This window comes from Zalophus californianus, chromosome 6 (genome assembly GCF_009762305.2).
Source record: "Zalophus californianus isolate mZalCal1 chromosome 6, mZalCal1.pri.v2, whole genome shotgun sequence".
NCBI classification, from domain to species: domain Eukaryota; kingdom Metazoa; phylum Chordata; class Mammalia; order Carnivora; family Otariidae; genus Zalophus; species Zalophus californianus.
In genome coordinates, this window is record NC_045600.1 from 82,215,113 (window position 1) to 82,236,011 (window position 20,899).

The 20,899-nt window shown below is 43.0% G+C and overlaps 1 protein-coding gene across 5 annotated transcripts in view; it reads left to right on the top strand.

Moving 5' to 3' along the window:
* The window catches only part of EIF2AK4 (eukaryotic translation initiation factor 2 alpha kinase 4), a 104,945-nt gene that overhangs the window by 37,960 nt on the left and 46,086 nt on the right, over positions 1 to 20,899 (top strand). For all 5 annotated transcript variants that reach the window (XM_027569726.2, XM_027569728.2, XM_027569725.2 and 2 more), the window contains 8 exons: positions 1,517 to 1,632; positions 5,055 to 5,212; positions 6,654 to 7,189; positions 12,949 to 13,055; positions 13,744 to 13,901; positions 16,927 to 17,375; positions 17,877 to 17,940; positions 20,337 to 20,420. In XM_027569726.2, coding sequence (XP_027425527.2) covers positions 1,517 to 1,632; positions 5,055 to 5,212; positions 6,654 to 7,189; positions 12,949 to 13,055; positions 13,744 to 13,901; positions 16,927 to 17,375; positions 17,877 to 17,940; positions 20,337 to 20,420 — 1,672 coding nt within the window. The remainder of the gene's footprint in view (positions 1 to 1,516; positions 1,633 to 5,054; positions 5,213 to 6,653; positions 7,190 to 12,948; positions 13,056 to 13,743; positions 13,902 to 16,926; positions 17,376 to 17,876; positions 17,941 to 20,336; positions 20,421 to 20,899) is intronic.

The following is a 20,899-nucleotide window of genomic DNA, read 5'->3' on the forward strand; positions in this document are numbered from 1 at the left end:
AATGGATGACTGTGCCACCAACCAAAATAAAAGAACCAAGGGGAAAAACCAGATTGAGAGAGGGTAGGAGGGTGGTGGTGGTTTTTTGACATTGCAGTAGCATGAGGATTCAAGAGAAGGCACAGAAGTAGAGAGAGCAAGTAAAGAAGTTCGAAAACGAAAAAGGGGGTGGGAGCACAGGATTGAGGAAGGGGAGTGTGGACCTGGGAGAGAGCTATAGTCTGAGGGGCTGGAGCCTAGATGGAGGGTCATACTGGATGTTTAGGAGACAGGGTCTAGCTGATGGACCAGGATTACAGAGGAGACTGTAGGCAGTGGAACTGAGGATCACTATCCTTCAGAGTCTGGGAAAAAGAAAGAATGGTGCAGATGCCAAGAAATGTTACAGGTGGAATAGAAAGTGTGGGCTTCACTGCCCATTGCTTCATGTTAAGAGGGAAAGTGGGAGGCAGGATCGTGCTTAGAGTGAAGGGGCTGCTTTCTAGAGATCTGTCCCTGTGCCTCATGAAAACATTTTGTACAGGTGTCCAATCCTGACCATTGGGAGCTCTCTCCTTTGCCTCTTCCCCTACAACTTTTGCCAATTTATTCATTTATGTTGTATTTATATTCATAATTCCCTGATTATTTTTGCATTATCATCTAGCTTCCCAGCTGTTGCTTCTCACTCAGAAAAAAAGCAGAAAATGGGGAAGAGGGAAGGACAAGGTGTGCTTTGAGTGTTGTGGAGAAGTCATAAAGGGGAATGGCAGAGCATATCTACCAAAGACAAGTAGGGCAGTGAATGAGAGCATGCAATGGTTGGGGCCCAAATGGAAACTAGGAATTTGTAGTGCTCCAGAACCCCCATTTGCAGCTTTCTCCAGACATGCAAGTGTGTGGGAATGCAGAGATGGGGGATCACGGTGGGACTGAGCTAAATCACTGCTGTAGAACTTTTGTGATGATGGAAATGTCCCCTGTTGGTGCTGTCCAGTAGAGTAGCCTCTAGTTGCTTGTGGCTATTGAGTACTAAAATTTGACTACTGCTGTCGAAGAACTAAACTTTTAATTTCTTTAAAGATCTTACTGATTTATTTGCCAGAGAGAGAGAGAGAGAGCACGAGCGCACAAGCAAGGGGAGAAGCAGGCTTCCCGCTGAGCAGGGAGCCTGACGTGGGGCTCCATCCCAGGACCCTGGGATCATGGACCTGAGCTGAAGGCAGATGAGACGCTTAACCAGCTGAGCCACCCAGGTGTCCCTGAACTTTTCATTGCATTTTAGTTAAATCTAAATAGCCACATGTGGCTAGTAGCTCCCCTGTTGGACAGCACAGATACAGTTAGGGGTTTGTAGAGTTCATATGGAGAAGACCTCAGTGAAGTGAGGTGCTAATGATCCCATTAGCACTTCAACTCAGTTCCTAGTAGAGATGGTGAGTGGGCTAGTAAACAGGAGAAAATGGAGAGGCAAGAATTTCCTGTGTTAATCTTAAGTTAAAAAAAAAATGTATCGTTGTCCAAATTTGTTTTTAAGGCGAGAACGTCAGTATTCTATATGTAGTAGCGAAGATTCTCCTGGCTCTTGCGAAGTCCTGTATTTCTCTATGGGGAGTCCTGATCAGCTCATGGTTTACAAAGGGAAATGCATTGGTGAGTAAACTAGCTAAATTGATTTAAATTACTCTAACAACAAAAGTTAATCATGAAGGAATGGGGTAGATTGTTTGATGCAGGGAGGACTGTTAAGTCGGTAAGTCATTCTGGTTCCCATTACCTAATGACCAGAATGAGAAACCGCTCAGGTTTCCCCTTTGGTAAGATGGAAATAAAAACTTAACCTTTGGAAATACTGTTAGCTTAAAGATAATTTAAAATTTGTCGTTATTATAATTGGTCAAGCTTTTTGAAACCGAAGTGGTCGAAATAGGAATCAGTAGAATTTTGCATCATGCACATCTATTGCTGTTGAAATATGTGAGTTCTAATGCCTGTGATCTTTAATGACCAAGTCTAATTTTCTTACGTTGATATCCATCTGAATAGCATTTTCCTGCTTGGCATTCCTGACCAGGAAAACCACTTTATTTTCTATATGTCTTATTTAGCAGTTTTGTCTACTAGAGGCTGTTTGGAGTAAAGCTGGTTTGGCAATTTGTGGTTTGGATTGTTTATGTTAAAATCAAGTTTTCAGTGTCTACCTCTTTTGCCCTAAATGTACATCTTTTATCAGCCATACAGATACAGCCACTACTTGGTGTAGGGATCACTTGTATGTAGTGAATTCAAAAATTTAATTTTCAGTCCCATGAATATTCTTACCAAAGCCAACAGCCAGATTATCTAAATTGAATTTACTTTCTTTTGGTGTCTTTTCCCATCCGCTTTAAGGAGATCCAAATTAGCAGGGGAGTTGCCAGGGAGCAGGCAGCAGATAAGAGGGAGAAAAAACTGAATATCTGAATAGTTCGGACACTTAACCTTGGCTGACGGAAAGCAACCTGAATGGTACAGGACCATGTGGACACACGCTGTGCCGTATTCAGACAAAGCAGCCATTTAAGCAGGCTCACGATCCTGGGCCTGAGACTGTCCTTGACTCAGGCATATCAGACTCCCGAATTGGCAGCATAAAACTATGTTCAGTAACATGGGGAAACCAGGAAGGCAAATTAATCCAGCTGCTTATTACCTTCCCTCGGTCTCTTATTCCCACTAGTATGCATTAGACCGATTTACCTTAGTTAATACCCTCATTAGGGGACACATTTGCAATTGGAACATGTTTTAATAAAACCATCAAGTAAATTACTTACTTTGCTTTCTCACAACAGGTCTGATTTTTAAAATATGTCCTGATTTTCTACAAAATGTTTTCATAAAAGATGAACTAATTAACATTTGTTTTTCAACTTAAAGCTGTTACGGAAAGAGAGAAAGCTGATGGATAAAGCGCTTATAGAGACTATCTGTCCAAATGATCATTAGCACATAATAGAGTCTCAGTCAGAAATCTTCTGGTAACATACTTCCTTTAGCCTTATCGCAGTGTGTTCTTTTGTCCCTTTTATTACCCCCATCACGAAAAAGTGACAAGAGGAGGGTGGTGATAACAAAGCTACAATACAAAAAAAACCCTCCAGTCAGCAATTAGGAGATACCCGCCCGGTTCCAATTAAGGAGACACAGATTGCAAGACATTGTACTATATAATGCACACATTTAATCAGGCTTTCTGTAAATAACATCACATTCCATCCCATAAACATTAAAATCATGTGGCTCCTCTTGTGTAGTGCTTAGACCCCACATTTCACAGGTTGCTGCCTTTGGTTGACGAATTTTCACACATCAAGGTTTTTTCCCCTTAGGCTAAGAATGCCAGGAATTATTCGTAACTAGCCTAACAGATCATTTTAATTAAAATTTCTTAAATTGCCAGCATTTCTATGAGGTTAAAAACTGTTTCTCAGTTAAAAAGTCTAGGTGAGCTAATTCAGCCACATTTCTCCAACATATTTTTGCTAAGACCACTGTGTGTTACAAATACAGGTTATGTTTCTTTCTTTCTTTTTTTTTTTTTGAAGATTTATTTATTTGACAGAGATAGAGAGCACAAGTAGGCAGAGAGGCAGACAGAGGGAGAGGGAGAAGCAGGCTCTCCGCTGAGCAGGGAGCCTGATGTGGGGCTCAGTCCCAGGACCCCGGGATCATGACCCGAGCTGAAGGCAGCAGCTTAACTGACTGAGCCACCCAGGCACTCCTATGTTTCATTTTTAAATGGAAAAAATAATTACCATCATTTCTTTAGAACATTTTTTTGTTACGAAGACAATGTAGCATCATAGAAAACTATTATTTGTATATTAAGAGAAAAAGACAAAATACTGTATAACAGTGGTTCTCATTTGGGGGCAGTTTTGTTCCCTGGGGGACATTTGTGGATGTCCAGACATATTTTCCATGGTTAAGATGAGGGTAGGGGTGCTACTGGCATCTAGTGGGTAGAGACCAGGGATACTGCTAAATGTCCTACAGTGCACAAGACAGCCCTCTTCAACAAAAGATTTTAGTCTAAATTGACACTAGCATCAAGGTTGAGAAACCCTGTTTTTTTGCTATGATTTGGTAAATTAGAATAAAAGAGTAGAGGGACCTGAAAGAGAAAACAAAATGGTGATATTGTGGGTATATTTTTCTCCATTTCCAATTTTTTGGTAATTTTCTATCATAGTCTTTAACGAAAATTGGTGTTACAGAAATTTTGCTCTCCCGGGTACAAGTGGAAATCATATGCCTATCACTAAATAAATGTATCTTTCCAGCTTTAAATTTAAACTGTCATTTCTGGTTCCTTCTCCCAAACCATTGGCCAGTTTGATTTGCTGAACATATTCAGATTTTGTAGCAAGAAGATCATTGATATATTCATATTTCCAAATTATTAAAAATGTGTTTTTAATACTAATCTACATTGATGGAATAATCTTGATGGAGTGCTCCCATTTCCAAATTCCTTCCGTCACATTAGTTGGTATTTAGCTCCATGAGGGTAGGCATCATCATCAGGAGTGAACCGGTTATGAAAGTAATATTGTGAATAATGGCTGGTAGAGGAAAACACTGATCTGAGACTAAAATCTCATGGTTGATTATTGTCCCTTTATAAAAATTAATGTTTAAGAGTTCAGAATATGTTGTTAAATATTAAAAATCTGGTCACAAGGGGCGCCTGGGTGGCTCAGTCGTTAGGTGTCTGCCTTTGGCTCGGGTCATGGTCCCACGGTCCTGGGATCGAGCCCCGCATTGGCTCCCGGCTTGGCGGGAAGCCTGCTTCTCCCTCCTCCACTCCCCCTGCTTGTGTTCCCTCTCTCACTGTGTCCCTCTCTGTCAAATAAATAAATAAAAATTAAAAAAAAATTTGGTCACAAAAGAGCATGTATTACATGCAGTCATATTTTTTATAGGTAGCATATGGTATCCACTGTTGAATGCGTGAAGATACAGCCCCTCTTTCTTTACCCCCACAGAAAATAGACCAATCAGATTTCATTATATTTTCTTTCAATGTGCAGGAAGTGATGAGCCGCTTGGAAAATTAGTTTACAATGCTTTGGAAACGGCCACTGGCAATTTTGTCTTGTTGCATGAGTGGGTCCTTCGGTGGCAGAAAAAAATGGGTCCGTTCCTTACCAGTCAAGAGAAGGAGAAGATTGATAAGTGCAAAAAGCAGGTGGGCATCCGAGGTGGCCCTCAAGCAGAGGCCCCACCTCGAACTTGATGAGGTGACAGAACAAAGGAGCTGTGCCTTTGATTGGCTAGCAAAGATGATCCGGAATGGTATGAGATCTGTTTAACCAGGGGGGATGGTGGGGGACCCGCCCTCTTTCCCAACAGAGAATGTTCTAAGTTTTCTCAGCCCCTTGCTGCCTCTTTCACAACATTCACAAAACAGGGTCAGACTTTGTTGTCCGCCCTTCTTATGGCGTTAATAGCCGTCCCCAGCTGGGGCTAAATAGCTTCATTCTCGTGCTTTCTGCAATCTTTTGAAATCTTTGCATCAAAACTGAATTTTAGGGGACTAGACAGTTTGAACGTTAATTTATAATTCTGAGTTTAAGGAGAACATTTAACATTGCATATCACAGAGTTACATCATAAAGAGGTTACAAACAGTAGGAAAGCATTGTGTTTAGAAATGTGTATTTATGATGAAAAAACTAGAAGTAAAGGCACTGAAATCATAATGGTGGTCTTTGGGTAGTGACCATATAGGTACTTTGTGCAGTTTCTTCTTTTGTGTTAGTACTTATTAAAAAGGTTGACGTTGCTGCTTTATAATCAGAAAGGCTTTTTTTTTAAGACTTTTAAAAATTACTTTTAAGTAATCCCTACACCCAATGTGGAGCTTGAACCCAAAACCCCAAAATCAAGACTCACATGCTGTGCCCCTACTGAGCCAGCCAGCCAGCCTGATCAGGAAAGGTTTTTTAAAAAATTAATGTTTTTTTTTTTTCTTTTTTTCTGCTGGCCTTATGGCAAGAGAAATTGCTTTTTTAAAAGCTGTTCACCTGAGCACCTGGGTAGCTCAATGGATTAAGTGTCTGACCCTTAATCTCAGGTCTTGATTTCAGGATCTTAAGTTCAAGCCCCATATTGGGCTCCATGCTGAGCATGGAGCCTCTTTAAAAAAATAGAGAAAACTGGTTAATTTTGGGGTGCCTGGGTGGCTCAGTCAGTTAAGTGTCTGCCTTCTGCTCAGGTCATAATCCCGGGGCCCTGGCATTGAGCCTCACATTGGGCTCCTTGCTCAGTGGGGAGTCTGCTTCTCCTCCCTCTGCTGCTCCCCCTGCTTGTGCTCTCTTGCACTCTCTCTCTCTCCCAAATAAATAAAATCTTAAAAAAAAAAGCTGTTCACTAATTTTATAGTATTTGTACACTAGATTTTGAGATCACAAGTGGAGAATTAATTAAATTGCTTTCATCTTTATGAACTGTTAGGTTGGCCTTATAATTTAGGGGAGGATATAGTTCAGAACATATTCCTTCTCCTTTGAAAGTACATTTTCTATTAAATATTTTATTTTTTTCTATTAAATATTTTACCTTTGAAATGAAATACCAGTTAATGCTGATCAATACAATATTATCTTAGTGGTGTTTTTCCTTATCAGATTCAAGGGGCAGAAACGGAATTCAGCTCACTGGTAAAATTGAGCCATCCAAATGTAGTACACTACTTTGCAATGAATCTCAAAGAGCATGATGACTCCATCGTGGTGGACATTTTATCAGAGCACATTAATGGTGTCTCCCTGGCTGCACACCTGAGCCACTCAGGCCCCATCCCCGTGCATCAGCTCCGCAGGTACACAGCTCAGCTCTTGTTGGGCCTCGAGTATTTGCACAGCAATGATGTGGTACACAAGGTGCTGCGTGCATCAAATGTCCTGGTGGATGCAGAGGGCAATGTCAAGATTACGGACTACAGCATTTCTAAGCGCCTAGCAGACATTTGCAAGGAGGATGTGTTTGAACAAAGCCGAGTTAGTTTTAGTGACAGTGCCCTACCTTATAAAACGGGCAAGAAAGGGGATGTTTGGTGTCTTGGCCTTCTGCTGCTCTTCCTCAGCCAAGGACAAGAATGTGGAGAGTACCCCGTGACCATCCCTCGTGACTTACCAGCTGACTTTCAGGATTTTCTAAAGAAGTGAGTATCATTGAGATTCTATCTGATTGCACTTTGCTCCTGAACTTTTTTTTTTTTTAAGATTTTATTTATTTGAAAGAGAGAGGGAGGGAGCATTAGCAGGGGGAGGGGCAGAAGGAGAGAGACATTCAGATGCCCTGCTAAGTGCGATCGCAGGACCCCAAGATCATGACCTGAGCCCGAGGCAGATGCTTAACCTACTGAGCCACTCCAGGCGCCCCTACTCCTGAACTTGTAATTGTGCTTGAATGTGCTCAGCATCTAAGTGATGTGTTTAACCTGAAAAGTGAGGAACAGGATTGGAGTTTATTCTTTGTTCTCCCAACCCTTTCTGCATAGGTTCTAATTTACTTACCATTTTCATTCCCTTCACTTGCACATTCTCCTAAATTCACTTGGGCTTCGTAGTAGATTTTCAGACTGCTTTTGGGGAGTGCCTGGTATATCTAGGAAGTTAACAGGGAGAAATGCCCCAGGTATTTCAAATGGAAGACCGTCTCTGTCTACCTCAGCTGCTGGCTCCTAAGGGGTCAGAGACAAGGCCTCCTATCTAAAAACAACGTTAGGAGAATTACAGTTCTCCCCTTTCTTAACCGTTCTTCATTAGCAGTGTCTCATTCAGCCAGGTGATCGAGTGCAGTGACTTCCTCTCACAAGCCATAGGATTTTCGACACCTGTAAATTCCAGGTGCACATTTCATTGCAGAACCAAATCTGACTGCTTTGAGAGAATCCTTATGAAAGGTTCACGTAGGCCTAAAGTTTTTGTCCAGGTCCTTCCCTTCAGTGCTTTCCAGCTTAGCCCTGCCTCTCAGCCCTGTCCAAGCCAGACCTAGGTTCTCTCAGTTTCTCTGTTAAACGAAAAATAAGATCCTTCAATGTGGGTTTTTCCAGGCACGCCCCTCGTCCAGCCTTCCTGTGGAAGTTGAGCTGGCCTGGTTTCTTCCCTTTCCAGCACTCTGTCTTGTTTCTCACTTTATTTCTTTTTCCCAGCCGTTCACTTTTATCCACTTCCTACATTATCTACATCCTACAAATGAAAGTAACTGCACTTCTGTTTATTTATTTATTTATTTATTTATTTTTAAAGATTTTAGTTATTTATTTGACAGAGAGAGACACAGCAAGACAGGGAACGCAAGCAGGGGGAGTGGGAGAGGGAGAAGCAGGCCTCCCGCCGAGCAGGGAGCCCGATGTGGGGCTCGATCCCAGGACCCTGGGATCATGACCCGAGCCGAAGGCAGACGCCCAACGACTGAGCCACCCAGGTGCCCTGCACTTCTGTTTAAATAAGATAGTTTCTGTGTAAAACTGAAGCAGACGTGATGTACAGTCGTGGAAAGAGGTCAACTTTGATTCTTTATAAACTGTGTTCTCCAAGTATATAAACATCTTAAGATTTCTAAAGAAATCTTTTGCAATTTCTCTTAAATGTGATAGAATTTTAAAAATCTTTATTTAAATGCACCCTGAGGATGAGGTTGGCTAAAAGGACATCAATGGAAATACGGTGACAGAACCATTGATAGACTCATTTCATTCTTCAAAATGTCACCTTTTGCTTTCGACCCTTTATGGGTCAAGGGTAATTTAGCAAATAGCATTATGTATTTTTTAAAAAACAGCACTGGGAAGTTTATGTGCAACGTGTCTCTCACATTTAACAGCAAAATGACAGACTCAGTAACTAAAACTTTCCTAGTATTCTTAGAGAGTCACTCAACACTGTGCGTGTTGAACTTGAGATCAGCACTATTTCGTACTCTGTTTAACATGGTTGTTCTTTAGATTTTTTTGTGTATTTCTCTCATCCTAGATTGGTTTGATGGACGACTTGGTGAAGGAGGAGCCCACACAGTATTATTTTACTTCCTTTGCCGTCCAGCCTCAGTTAAAAGAAAGAAAGAAAATCATTCACCAACAACAGAAGCATAACATTTCATTTGTAGTTGTCTTTTTACTTGTTAGTGAATATGCTCTGGAGAAAGATTTTGCTCCCTATCAGTCTCTGATAGGAAAGAGCCCAGCCCGGAGCCAGACGGCTGGACCCAGGTCCCACCTTTGCCCCTTCCTCACTGAGTACTGAAACTCTCTACCTTGAGGTTTCTCCTTGTAAAATGGATCATTTTGATTTAATAATTTAATTTAGTGATTTAATAATAAGAGCACTGCCTACCTCCTGAGGTGGCTGTGAGGATTAAGTGAGCTCACTCACACCTATAAAGGGGCCTACACTGAGGCAGCGTTAGGTGTAACCGGCATCCTCCGTAGAGAGGAGAGTGCATCTAACGGGGAAGTTTCCGGGCATTTTATCCCTTTTCAGAGCTGGATGCTACTGGATGTAGCATTTGCCTCTGCTGCTTAGAGCTACTCTGGTGCCAAAATGATAGGCTCGGAAAATTTCATCTTTTTAACTGAGACCCTGGTGGCTTATAAAATCTCTTAAAGATACAATTCATTCTTGGTAGGTTTTAAAATTTTCTTGATTACTGTCACAGTTGAGTTATGGTGACAGTGGACTTGAGAAACCCAACAGGAAGTGTATACGGATGTTCATTGCAGCATTTTTTTTTGTACAAGTGAAAAACTGGAAATAATCTAAATGACCAACAATAGGAGAATGTGTATATAATGTGAATAAGTTCTGGTAAGCTCAAAGAGATCTTGAAGTACTGGGCTTGGAAAGATCTCTAACACAACATGGTGTGTAATACTGTGATTTATACTGAGAAGTATATTTGGTCTTCACCGCTGTTTCAAGCACAGAGCTCTTTTTTTTTTTTTTTTGGCTTGGAAACTTGAGGCCAATAAAAATCTCAATGCCTTCTTTTTTCTTTTTAAGTTTTTATTTAAATTCCAGTTAGTTAACGTATAGTGTAGTATTGGCTTAGAGTATAAAATTTAGTCATTCATTACTTAACATATAACACCCGGTGGTCGTCACAAGTGCCCTCCTTAATACCCATCACCCATTTAGCCCATCCCCCACACCCCCCAGTCACCCCTCAGTTTGTTCTCTATATGCTATTCTTTTTTTTATTTTATTTTATTTATTTGAGAGAGAGAATGAGAGAGAGCACATAAGAGGGGGGAGGGTCAGAGGGAGAAGCAGACTCCCTGCTGAGCAGGGAGCCTGATGTGGGACTCCATTCTGGCACTCCAGGATCATGACCTGAGCTGAAGACAGTCGCTTAACCAACTGAGCCACCCAGGCGCCCTCTATATGCTATTCTTACTTACGTTTTTGCAGTTGACATAACTGAGACACAGACTTAATGATGCTTTGTCATGTGCCTGGCAAGCACAAGCTCTTAAAACCATTCCCTCTTGTTATGTTAATGAGGTGAGTTTTGGAACTCACCTGAGGATCAGGGCTGGTTGCCCAGAGAGCTGACATGAGACCCATGAATAGAGAGGAGCTGGAACTTCCAGTCCGCCAGTAGCCGATGAATTAATCAGTCATGCCTATATAACGAAGCCTCCATAAAAACCCAAAAGGATGGAGGAGTTTGGAGAACTTCCGGTTGGTGAACACATTTCTCTGCAGGAACAGGTGGCTGTTCCTGAGCTATATCCTTTCATATGAAACTGGTAATCTAGTAAAAAAAAAGTTCCTTTGAGTTCTGTGAAGTGCTCTAGCAGACCATTTGAACCCAAGGCGGGGGTTGTTGGAATCTCAGGTCTCTAGCTGGTTGGTTGAAAGCAAGGTTGCGATTGGGATCTGCAAGGGGTTGGGGGCAGTCTTAAAGGAATGAGCCCTCAACCTGTGGGATCTGATGCTATCTCCAGGTAGGTAGTGTCAGAATTGAGTTGAATTGTAGACTACCCACCCAGCTGGCGTTCGAGAATTGCTTGGTGCCCCCCCCCCCACACAGCCCTCCATCAGTGGAATTGTGTATAGAACCTTTTTCATGAGCAAATGAAAAAAGCAAGTTGAGGATAATATAAGATGATGTCATAAAATATATATATATATATATCCACAATATATCCACAAAACAAAACTATCTTTTATACGATTGTGTTAAATGCATAGAACAAAAGTCTGGAATGACAGACACTAAAGGAGAGGAGAGGAATTGGAGAGAGATGGGGATTTAGTCAAAGACTTTATCATAATCAGTAATGTTTTAATATTTGTACTTTTTTTTACTGATGTAATTAAAATTAATCTTGAATTTAGGGGGAAAAAACCAGTATCTTACACAAATGCTTTTATTGTAAGCTTGTCCTTTTCAAGGTATGAAATTAGGAGTGCTTTGCATTTTAGTGCTGACATAAAAAAATAAAATGTTACCCTAATTTAAGGTAGTTACTGCCACCACTTTATAGCTACATGTGGTAAGTACAGAATTCACAATAATGGTTGTTGCTGTTTTTTTATGTTATGTTAGTCACCATACACTACATCATTAGTTTTTGATGTAGTGTTCCATGATTCATTGTTTGCGTATAACACCCAGTGCTCCACGCAGAACGTGCCCTCCTTAATACCCATCACCAGGCCAACCCATCCCCCCCACCCCCTCCCCTCTAGAACCCTCAGTTTGTTTCTCGGAGTCTATAGTCTTTCATGGCTCGTCTCCCCCTCCGATTCCCCCCCTTCATTTTTCCCTTCCTTCTCCTGATGTCCTCCCTGCTATTCCTTAGGGTCCACAAAGAAGTGAAAGTTGGTTGGTTCTTTTAAATACACTGTTGGTAATTAGGGTCAGGTGCCACCAAGTGGTGCTACTTGGGTCATTGTCATAAAAAAGTCAAAGAGTTTAATTAGAACAGTGGTTCTCAGAAACCACCTGGACAGCAGGGTAAAGCACAGATTACTGCCCAAACCACCAGAGTTGCTGATTTACTAGGACAGGGTTAGAATAGAATTTGTAACAAATTCCCAGGTCATACTGGTACTGATGCTCCTGGTCAAGGACCCCACCTTAAGAACCACTGGGTTAAAGGTATGGCTTGTCTTCATTAAAGAACAAGAATGACTTATACTTATTAGAAACAAGGTTCTAGGAATGGGAATGAAAAGAAGTATATGATAAAATGTGGGACTTTTTAAAAGTAAGTCACAGACTACTTTTGTCACAGTTACATGGTATGATGTAACTACCAAGTTACATCATACCATGAACAGGCTTCATCCAAAGTTTGTTGTATTGGGGCCCCACCCTGCATCAGCCATCAGATTTGCTTTTCTTTTGGAAAGCTTTGGTTTTCACTGGTCCCTGGAGAAGCTTAGTGTAGGATGGCAAGTCACTGAACTATTTATTGGGTGTGAAAATTCGTAACTTGTGCTATCTTAAACCTGTAAAAAAAAATTGTTCCATGAGGTAAGTCTTCCTAGAGACTATATATTTTTTGTCTTTTTTAAAAAATATTTTATTTATTTGACGGACACAGTGAGAGAGGGAACACAAGCAGGGGGAGTGGGAGAGGGAGAAGCAGGCTTCCTGCGGAGCAGGGAACCCAGTGCGGGGCTCGATCCCAGGAACCTCGGATCATGACCTGAGCCGAAGGCAGACGCCTAATGACTGAGCCACCCAGGCGCTGCAGAGACTATGTATTTTTTGATTCCCCACTTACACCCAGCCTGGTGTTTAGCATGTTTTCACTTAAGAGTGCATTTGGGTCCATAAGCAACATGAGTTCTCTAATGTGTATTTACCTTAAAATAGACCCTAAATAAAAAAATAAACCCTTGGATTAATGAGATCAGTGATCATTTTCTGTGTTGCTGAGATTCTCTCTGCCCTCTCACTGAGGTGTGTTTGCTTGGATGACAAGGAAAGATGGAATGCCCAGCAGTTGCTGAAACACAGCTTTATCAGTCCGCAGCCGAAAATGTCTTTATTGGAACAAAGTCCTGAAGGTGAGTCTGTTACCACTCTTCTCTTGGAAGCCTGTTTGACTTAAATTATTTTGAAAGAACGCAGAAGCCTAAGGCTGGAACAGACTGCCTGGATCATTTATTTTATCTATTTTATGCTGAGCTGCACATAAATCCATTCATTGCATGTGTACTGTGTGCACAGACCTGTTTTGCCGTCCTGGTTTTTCCAGCCTTGACGGTTGGAGTGTCCGTTGGGGTAGCCTCTCTTAGTGTCGGGTACCCTTCTTGTCCTGTCACCTTACTGCCACGGAACTAGATTTCCCTGTTGCTCCTCAAGGAACAGATTAAGGAACCTCAGTAGAGCTGGGGATGGGTCAGGAGACCAGGGTTGGGTTCTGGCTCTAGCGAGTAGTCATTCCTTTACTGTGTGCATGTGTGTGCGTGTGTGTGTGTGTGTGTGTGTGTGTGTGTCTGTGTGTGCGCGTGCGTGTGTGTCTGTGTGTATGTGTGTGTCTGACTTAGCCCCGCCCATAACCTGGGTATATTCTACCTACTTGAAGAAGAATGAGATGAGGAAAAGTGTTGAAGGGTCCGTGCCAGGTAAGGGGTCCTTGTTCAAACTACGGGTTGGGTCCTCTTCTTCCCGCCCCGGCTTTACTGTTGGGTTTTGCATCTCTTGCTCTTTTTCTGATGCCTTGTTTGCCTCTCCCATTTTGCTTTGTCTCAGATTCTGGAGGACAAGATTATGTTGAGACTGTTATTCCTAGTAAGCACCTACCCAGTGCTGCATTCTTCAGTGAGACACAGAGACCGTTTTCCCGGTATTTCATTGAGTTTGAAGAGTTACAGCTTCTCGGCAAAGGGGCCTTTGGAGCCGTCATCAAGGTGTGCTATGGAGTTGTGCTTGTGCCCAGGCCCTTCCGAGTTCCTTCTCGGTTCCCTTTCCGCAGACTGAGGGAGCTCTTTTTTGTGAGTGGGGAGAGAAGGAAAATGACCATTTGAAACTATGATCCTCGTCGCCTTTGCAGAGTTAAAGGCTTTACTTAAAGTCACAGTGGACACATTAAGAATGCATCATTTCCTCCTCTTTGCGTGATGCAGTGCATTAGCGTGAAAACCACATGATTGTCCCAGGGCTTCAAGTTGAGCCAAGCCCTCTACGTGAAGACCATTTTGCTGTGCTGTGGTTCAGAAAGAAAATTGTCCTTTTTGTCCCATTTGCTTTTAGAGGTGCTGTGGATAAAAGGGCTGCTGTTAGAGCTGAGGTGGAATTCACTGGGAAGTGGCCCCAGATGGTCTCAGTGGCTTTTATTTTCCACCTGTTACTGAGAAAGAAAATCAGTGGTGCATTGTGAAGGTGTGCTGTTCTTAGGTCTTCTCTTCTGCTTTTTGTTCTAGTTGGGTGTTGGGTGACTTAGGATTACCTGCCCCTTGCGAAAGAGATTTCAGCTGTTCTTGCGTCATTTAAGTATTTTGACTTTAGGAGGCCCAGGCTAATATTGTTGATTAAATCCATATAAGACATGTTACCTTTCACAGAATAAAATGGCCCACCATCAAGAGGGCATGTACGCCTGTTGAGGATTCTGAGAGTGTTATCAGGAAGGGTTACTGGTATTACTGTGGAAGGTCTTTTAGAACAACCCCAAAAAATAAAAAGTTTTTCTGTGGTAGTCAGGGACAGAAAGACAATCTTACGTTTTCCGAAAGGAAGTTAGAGGATCATAGAAAATTTTCAACTTTCTTCATGCCAGTATAGACATTATAATTAGGTGGTTAAATAGACCTACTGTGGCAGATATCCTGATTGGGTAATCCCAGTGCTGTTCAGGGGAGCGGGTGATTGATGTATATATTATTCCTTTAACTCACGCCGTCATTTTGATCAGGTCCTTTAACTTGTTTGTATTTTCAAATCTTGAACGTGAGACATTATCAAACTCCATTTCCTTACAAGTACTTAAAAATGATGAGTAGGCTCATATAATGAAAACGTCTAGTAATTTAAGCTCCTAAGTTCTCTTGTGGTTTTTCCCTCTGAGAGGCCACAGCCCTCACATTCCATCTCTCTTTCTGGGTTAGGGTAGGGCATTCTGTTCAGTGATCTGGCATTTCATGAGCAGTTGGCCCCATTATGGTTCAGGCACCTTTCCACTGTAATAAGTGAATCCCTGGGAGTTTGCAGTAGAGTGAGCTCCACAGCCTGGTCAATGACTCCAGGCATTCGTGATGTGTTCTGAGACTCAAGGTCGAAGACAGTGCCAAGACTTAACCATGGTTTCCTACTCTATTAATGATGTAGCAGTAAAAGAACACAGGGCCATAGCTCTTTGGAGCACGTTCCATATTTCAGGTTCTGTGCCAGGTGGCTCACAAACCTTGTCTTTCAGTTTCGTGACATTGTTACGAAATAAGTATTATCCCCATTTTTCAGATGAGGGAACTGACCTTCAGAGAAGTTATATAATTTGTATGAGGTTACATACATGCGGTAAGAGAGAAATCAGCATTCATTCCTATATCTGTTCTACTCAAAAGCATGGTGTTTTGCCACTTTCCGCACAAAGGTAATCTGAAACTCAATTTTATAGTAGTCCTTTTTCATTCTAATCAAAACCTATCAGAATGATGCTTTATTTTGTATTTTATAATCAACTAATTCCTCCCTCTGCTCATGGGAGTTGTTCCTTTTCATCACCTCAGTTGACCTGCACATTGGGTCTGGAATATTCTCGTGAGCAGAATTTTGTAAAAGTTAACTTCAGTCAACCCAGTGGCATCCTGTGACTGCCCAGGAGAAAGCATCTCTGTGCAGGTTGTGGAGACTTTGAAACTTTCTCTTGTATTTTACTTGTCTTTATTTTGTTGTGTTCTTAATCACATTATTCTGGTCTTAAAACATATCAATTATAAATCTTAGTTAACAAACATCTTAGTATAAACAAAATCAGTGGGCAGTAATTGTGTTGATACCAGTCTCGTTTTACTGAGCCCCTTGCTCAATGAGGCCTTGGTCATAAGTGCTTTACTCACCTCACGCATTTCATCCTTAGAGTCAGTCGCCTCTGAGGTGAGGGGAGTGGCATATATGCAGATGAGAAAATGGAGTTTCAAGGAAATTAAATCATTTGCCCAAGTTTACACTGCTTGATAAGTCCGGAATTAGAAGTTGTATTCAGATTAACATTTTTGGAGTTTAAATTTGTGTTCAGTGACTTGAAGTGTAAAAAAAAAAAAAAAAAAAAAAAAAGCCTGGGGAGAAACTAAAATTCTGAAACCTCATATTGACTTTAGAAAATAATTAGTATTTTTTTTTAAGATTTATTTATTTGATATAGGGGGAGAGACCATGAGCATGAGCAAGAGGGGCAGAAGGAGAGGGAGAGAGAATCTCAAGTAGACTCCCTGCTGAGCACGGAGCTGATACAGGGCTGGATCTCATAACCCTGAGATCATGCCCTGAGCCGAAACCAAGAGTCCTCACTTAAGGAACTGTACCACCCAGGTGCCCCAGAAATAATGAGTGTTTTTTAAACAGCATTAAAATAATAATTTCTTAGAATTGAGATATCAGATGTGATATTGGAAAAGCGGGAATGTAATTGTTGGTAAAATTAATGATTAAAATGGAGGTCATGTTTTCTCCAGGTCTCTTGTTAAACTAATATAGGTGTCGTTTGGGGTGAGATGTTTCCTACAGATTTCGACAGTCAAGACTTTATCCAGTTTAAGAGGTCGAACTGTGTGGCTCTCGACTGTAGCTGTTGCTTCTCCCTGAGAACTGCGGGCTCCCCTTGGGAGGGCATGGGGTGACGGGCTACAAATGCTGATCTGCGAGGCTCCCAGTGGCTGACGGGCACCGGCTTCCTTCCCCTCCCCCTCCCCCTCCCCCTCCCCCTCCCCGCGGCAGGTGCAGAACAAGCTGGACGGCTGCTGCTATGCGGTGAAGCGCATCCCCATCAACCCGGCCAGCAGGCATTTCCGCAGGATCAAGGGCGAGGTGACGCTGCTGTCGCGCCTGCACCATGAGAACATCGTGCGCTACTACAACGCCTGGATCGAGAGATACGAGCGGCCGGTGGGCCCGGGGATGCTGCCCCTGGACTCAGACTCGGACTCACGGCCCCAGGCACGGGATGGGCGAGCTTCGTCCCAGCCGCCGGCGCACAACAGTGGCCCCGACGGCCCGGGCAGCTTGGAGGCCGCCGCGCCACCGCCCATCCTCAGCTCCGTGGAGTGGAGCACGTCGGGCGAGCGCTCAGCCAGCGCCCGCTTCCCTGCCGCCGGCCCGGGCTCCAGCAGCGACGAGGATGACGACGACGACGATGAGCACGAGGGCGTCTTCCCCCAGCCCTTCCTGTAAGAGCATCGGCAGGGGCGCCAGGCCCACGCCCCGGGAGAGGGGATTCGGTTAGAAACCCAGGCTATCATCATGTTGACCTACAGCATTGTGTGTTGAGAGAGGAACCAGATTCAGTCCAAAGGGTTTATTCCCTATAGTCTTCAAAAGATCTCCAAAATCCAAGCCCTGAAGACAGGAAAAATAGAAATTCCTTTCAATACCTCATCATCTTAGTACCATTGATAGAAAGTTTTTAAAGAGCATTCTTTTGCATAAGGGCTTCCAACTCTGGTACATTTAAAAACTAACCTGGAATCCTGACATAGGGCCAACTGCCGTTCTAAAAAGTTGAGTTACGATCCTAAAGTTTGTGCATCTCAGAAGCCACCCAGATCTGTCTTGACTTTCCTCGTTTGATTTCATCCTATCCAGTTGGATACAGTTGATCTTAACTCTTAGCTATGGAATTATAATAGGGAATTTAATTTCTTTAGAATTTCTCCGTTTCTCTTTTTAAGACCTGCTTCAGATTCTGACAGTGATATCATCTTTGAAGATGAGAACAGTAAGAGTCAGAATCAGGTAAATATATAAATAGAAATTACACCGTTTTATCAGGGGTGGGCTTGTAAGAAGACAAGTGTTTGGTGTTATAAGCCCCAGGTGGAACAGTCAAGCCTCACTCTGATAGGCAGATAGAGAAACACGATTATGTAATATATATGGTACGCCTGTGTTTATTTAGGGGCCTAAATTTGTCCCCCTAACCGAACATACCTGCTTTTAGAAGAGAGGAGTAAATTGACAATGCTGGTTTTTGTTTTGTTCCTTTAAATGAAAACCATCTGCTAGAAGATTTGGGGGAACTTGATGTGGTTGGGGAGAGGGATAGATTTAAGTAATTAAACAGCCTTATTGTAGAGTTATGTTGGCCTCTATGACCAATTAATCCAGATTATTTATTCCCATAAACCATCATCTAGAACAGTGTTTTAGCACTGAGTCATGATCCTGTAACAGGCTATGAAATCAGTTTTCAGGGCCACAACCAACTAGTTTAGTGCCGTAGGGAAGAGTGGAGACCATGCATCACACTAGGAAAGGTAACCTGTTTGTACACCATGTCTCACGTGAGTATGTGAACTGAGTGTGATATAAAATACATTTCTTCGTGTGGACCATGGTCTGAAAAGTTTGAAAAACACTGTTCCAGGCCTTGGACCCCACTCACTCAGTTCTGCATCTTCCTCTGCCCAGACCAGCAGAGCCCCTGAATGCTGGTGCGTGGCACTGACAACTAGGAGTGTCCGTCGTGGGTGTAGAGGAAACTTCCATGAGAGGGGGTTGAGTGCCATGACTGTATTTCCAGAAATAAAAACAGAATTACAAGCAGTTAAGCATCTGCCTTCGGCTCAGGTCAGGATACTGGAGTCCCGGGATCAAGTCCCACTTTGGGCTCCCTGCTCAGCAGGGAGTCTGCTTCTCCCTCTGCCCCTCACCCTGCTCATGCTCTCTCTCTCTCTCTCACACATAAATGAATAAAATCTTTAAAAAAATTACAAATTATAACCAACTGTTTTGATTTTAGCATTAGTTATGCATTTAATTATTATGGGAGCACCAAATTTATAATCCTGGTTTTGCTCAGTTAAGGGCAGCATCCCATGGGCATTCTAATTGACGAGTAGAAGCCCCCAAGAGATTAACAGTCTTCTACAGATAATCCCCAGGGTATGTAAATGATTCAGGAGTAGAACTTGATTGTTTGCAGAACAGAGGAGCTTTTTTTTTTCCTTTGCTAAAGGAAAAATATTGAGAAATACTTCCATAAACAAACTGTAAATCAGAAACCATCAAATGCTGCCTAATGCTTTTTCCTCAGCCAGTCCTTTTTCCCCAGGTGGTGGTGTTGAGGGGAAATACTTAAAAACATTTATGAGAAGAATGAAAGAACTTCATTTTTAAAAAAGATTTTATTTATTTGTCAGAGAGCCGAGCAGGGGGAGCCGCAGGCAGAGAGAGGAGCAGACTCCCCACTGAGCAGGGAGCCCGATGCGGGGCTCGATCGCAGGACCCTGGGATCATGACCTGAGCCGAAGGCAGATGCTCAACCAACTGAGCCACCCAGGAGTCCCCAAAAGAACTTTAAAAAAAAGGGGGGGGGGACAAGAGTAAGAAAGTGAGCTGTAGGGGAAGAATAGACTAGCTGTGTGGAAAAGCATTCCAGAAGATCAGTCACAGTTAAGTGGCAGCTGAGTGCTTTCCCCTCAGTGGTGCAGCCCAGAGGGCGGTGTGCCTTTTGGTAATACCATATTTAAGTTGATTTAGCTAAAGATGGATCTCTCATCTTCTGTTTCCAAAGTAAGGCTACCATCAAAGAAAGATACTCCATTAAGTCTGAAATTAGCCTGTACACATTTTTCCTTTCTTACCCATAGAAAGATATCCATGGTAAGAAAGAATGGACTTGACTTGGAATCTTTTTTTTTTTAAAGATTTTATTTATTTATTTGAGAGAATGAGAGAGAGAGAGAGCATGAGAGGGGGGAGGGTCAGAGGGAGAAGCAGACTCCCCGCTGAGCAGGGAGCCCGATGTGGGACTTGATCCCGGGACTCCAGGATCATGACCTGAGCCGAAGGCAGTCACTTAACCAACTGAGCCACCCAGGCGCCCTTGACTTGGAATCTTTCTGTAGATCGCACAACTGTAATACCTACCTATTTCGTATTTTCCCCCATTGTTATGCTATATAGTGACATACCTGTAAACTATACGGTAGATTCAGGTAATAGCGCAATTGCCTTTTAAATGCTGGAAGCATCTAAAGGACAGTGGCTGCGTTCTGCTCAGACCTCCCCTCTGAGGCGACAGGATGTCTGGGTGTGTGGCGGACAGGCACAAAGGACTTGAGGATGGTGATGGTCGTGTCCCATTTCAGCTTCCATTTATGAGTTCTCCCGCGCTCCTCTTGGATTAGGATGAAGACTGCAGTGGGAAGAGCAGTTGCCATGAAAGTGAGCCATCGGCGGCCGTCGAAGCCAGGCACTACCTGTACATCCAGGTGAGGCCCTGGCGTGCGTGCGTGCGGCTCGGTGACACAGCATCTCCCGGTGGTCGCTGGTGGGGATGTCGCAGGAGGCTAGAGCAAGACACTGGGCAGAGGAGGATCACCGGCCCTGCCAAAGATGAATTGACCAGAGAGGATTGCAGCACGGAGGCCCTGCCCCCTAGCCTTGAACTCGTGTTTTCTGCACTGTAGCAGGAGATGGCATAGGGCAGTGGTTAAATGGGCTCTGGACTCAGGCTGTGTAAGTTCTCATCCTGGGCCCCCCAGTCACAGCTGTCAGGCAAGTTTCTTTTTGCATTCTGTGCGCGTCTACCTATCTCAATGACTTGTGAAGAGTGAAAGAAATCACATCTTTAAGAACACTCTGCCTCTCCCCTAAGTGAATAGGGCCATGGGGCCTTATGAGTATTTGCAGTCCTATCGGTAAGTAGGCGGATCTTTTTTTAAGTGTCAGACACAGTAGTATGTGCCAG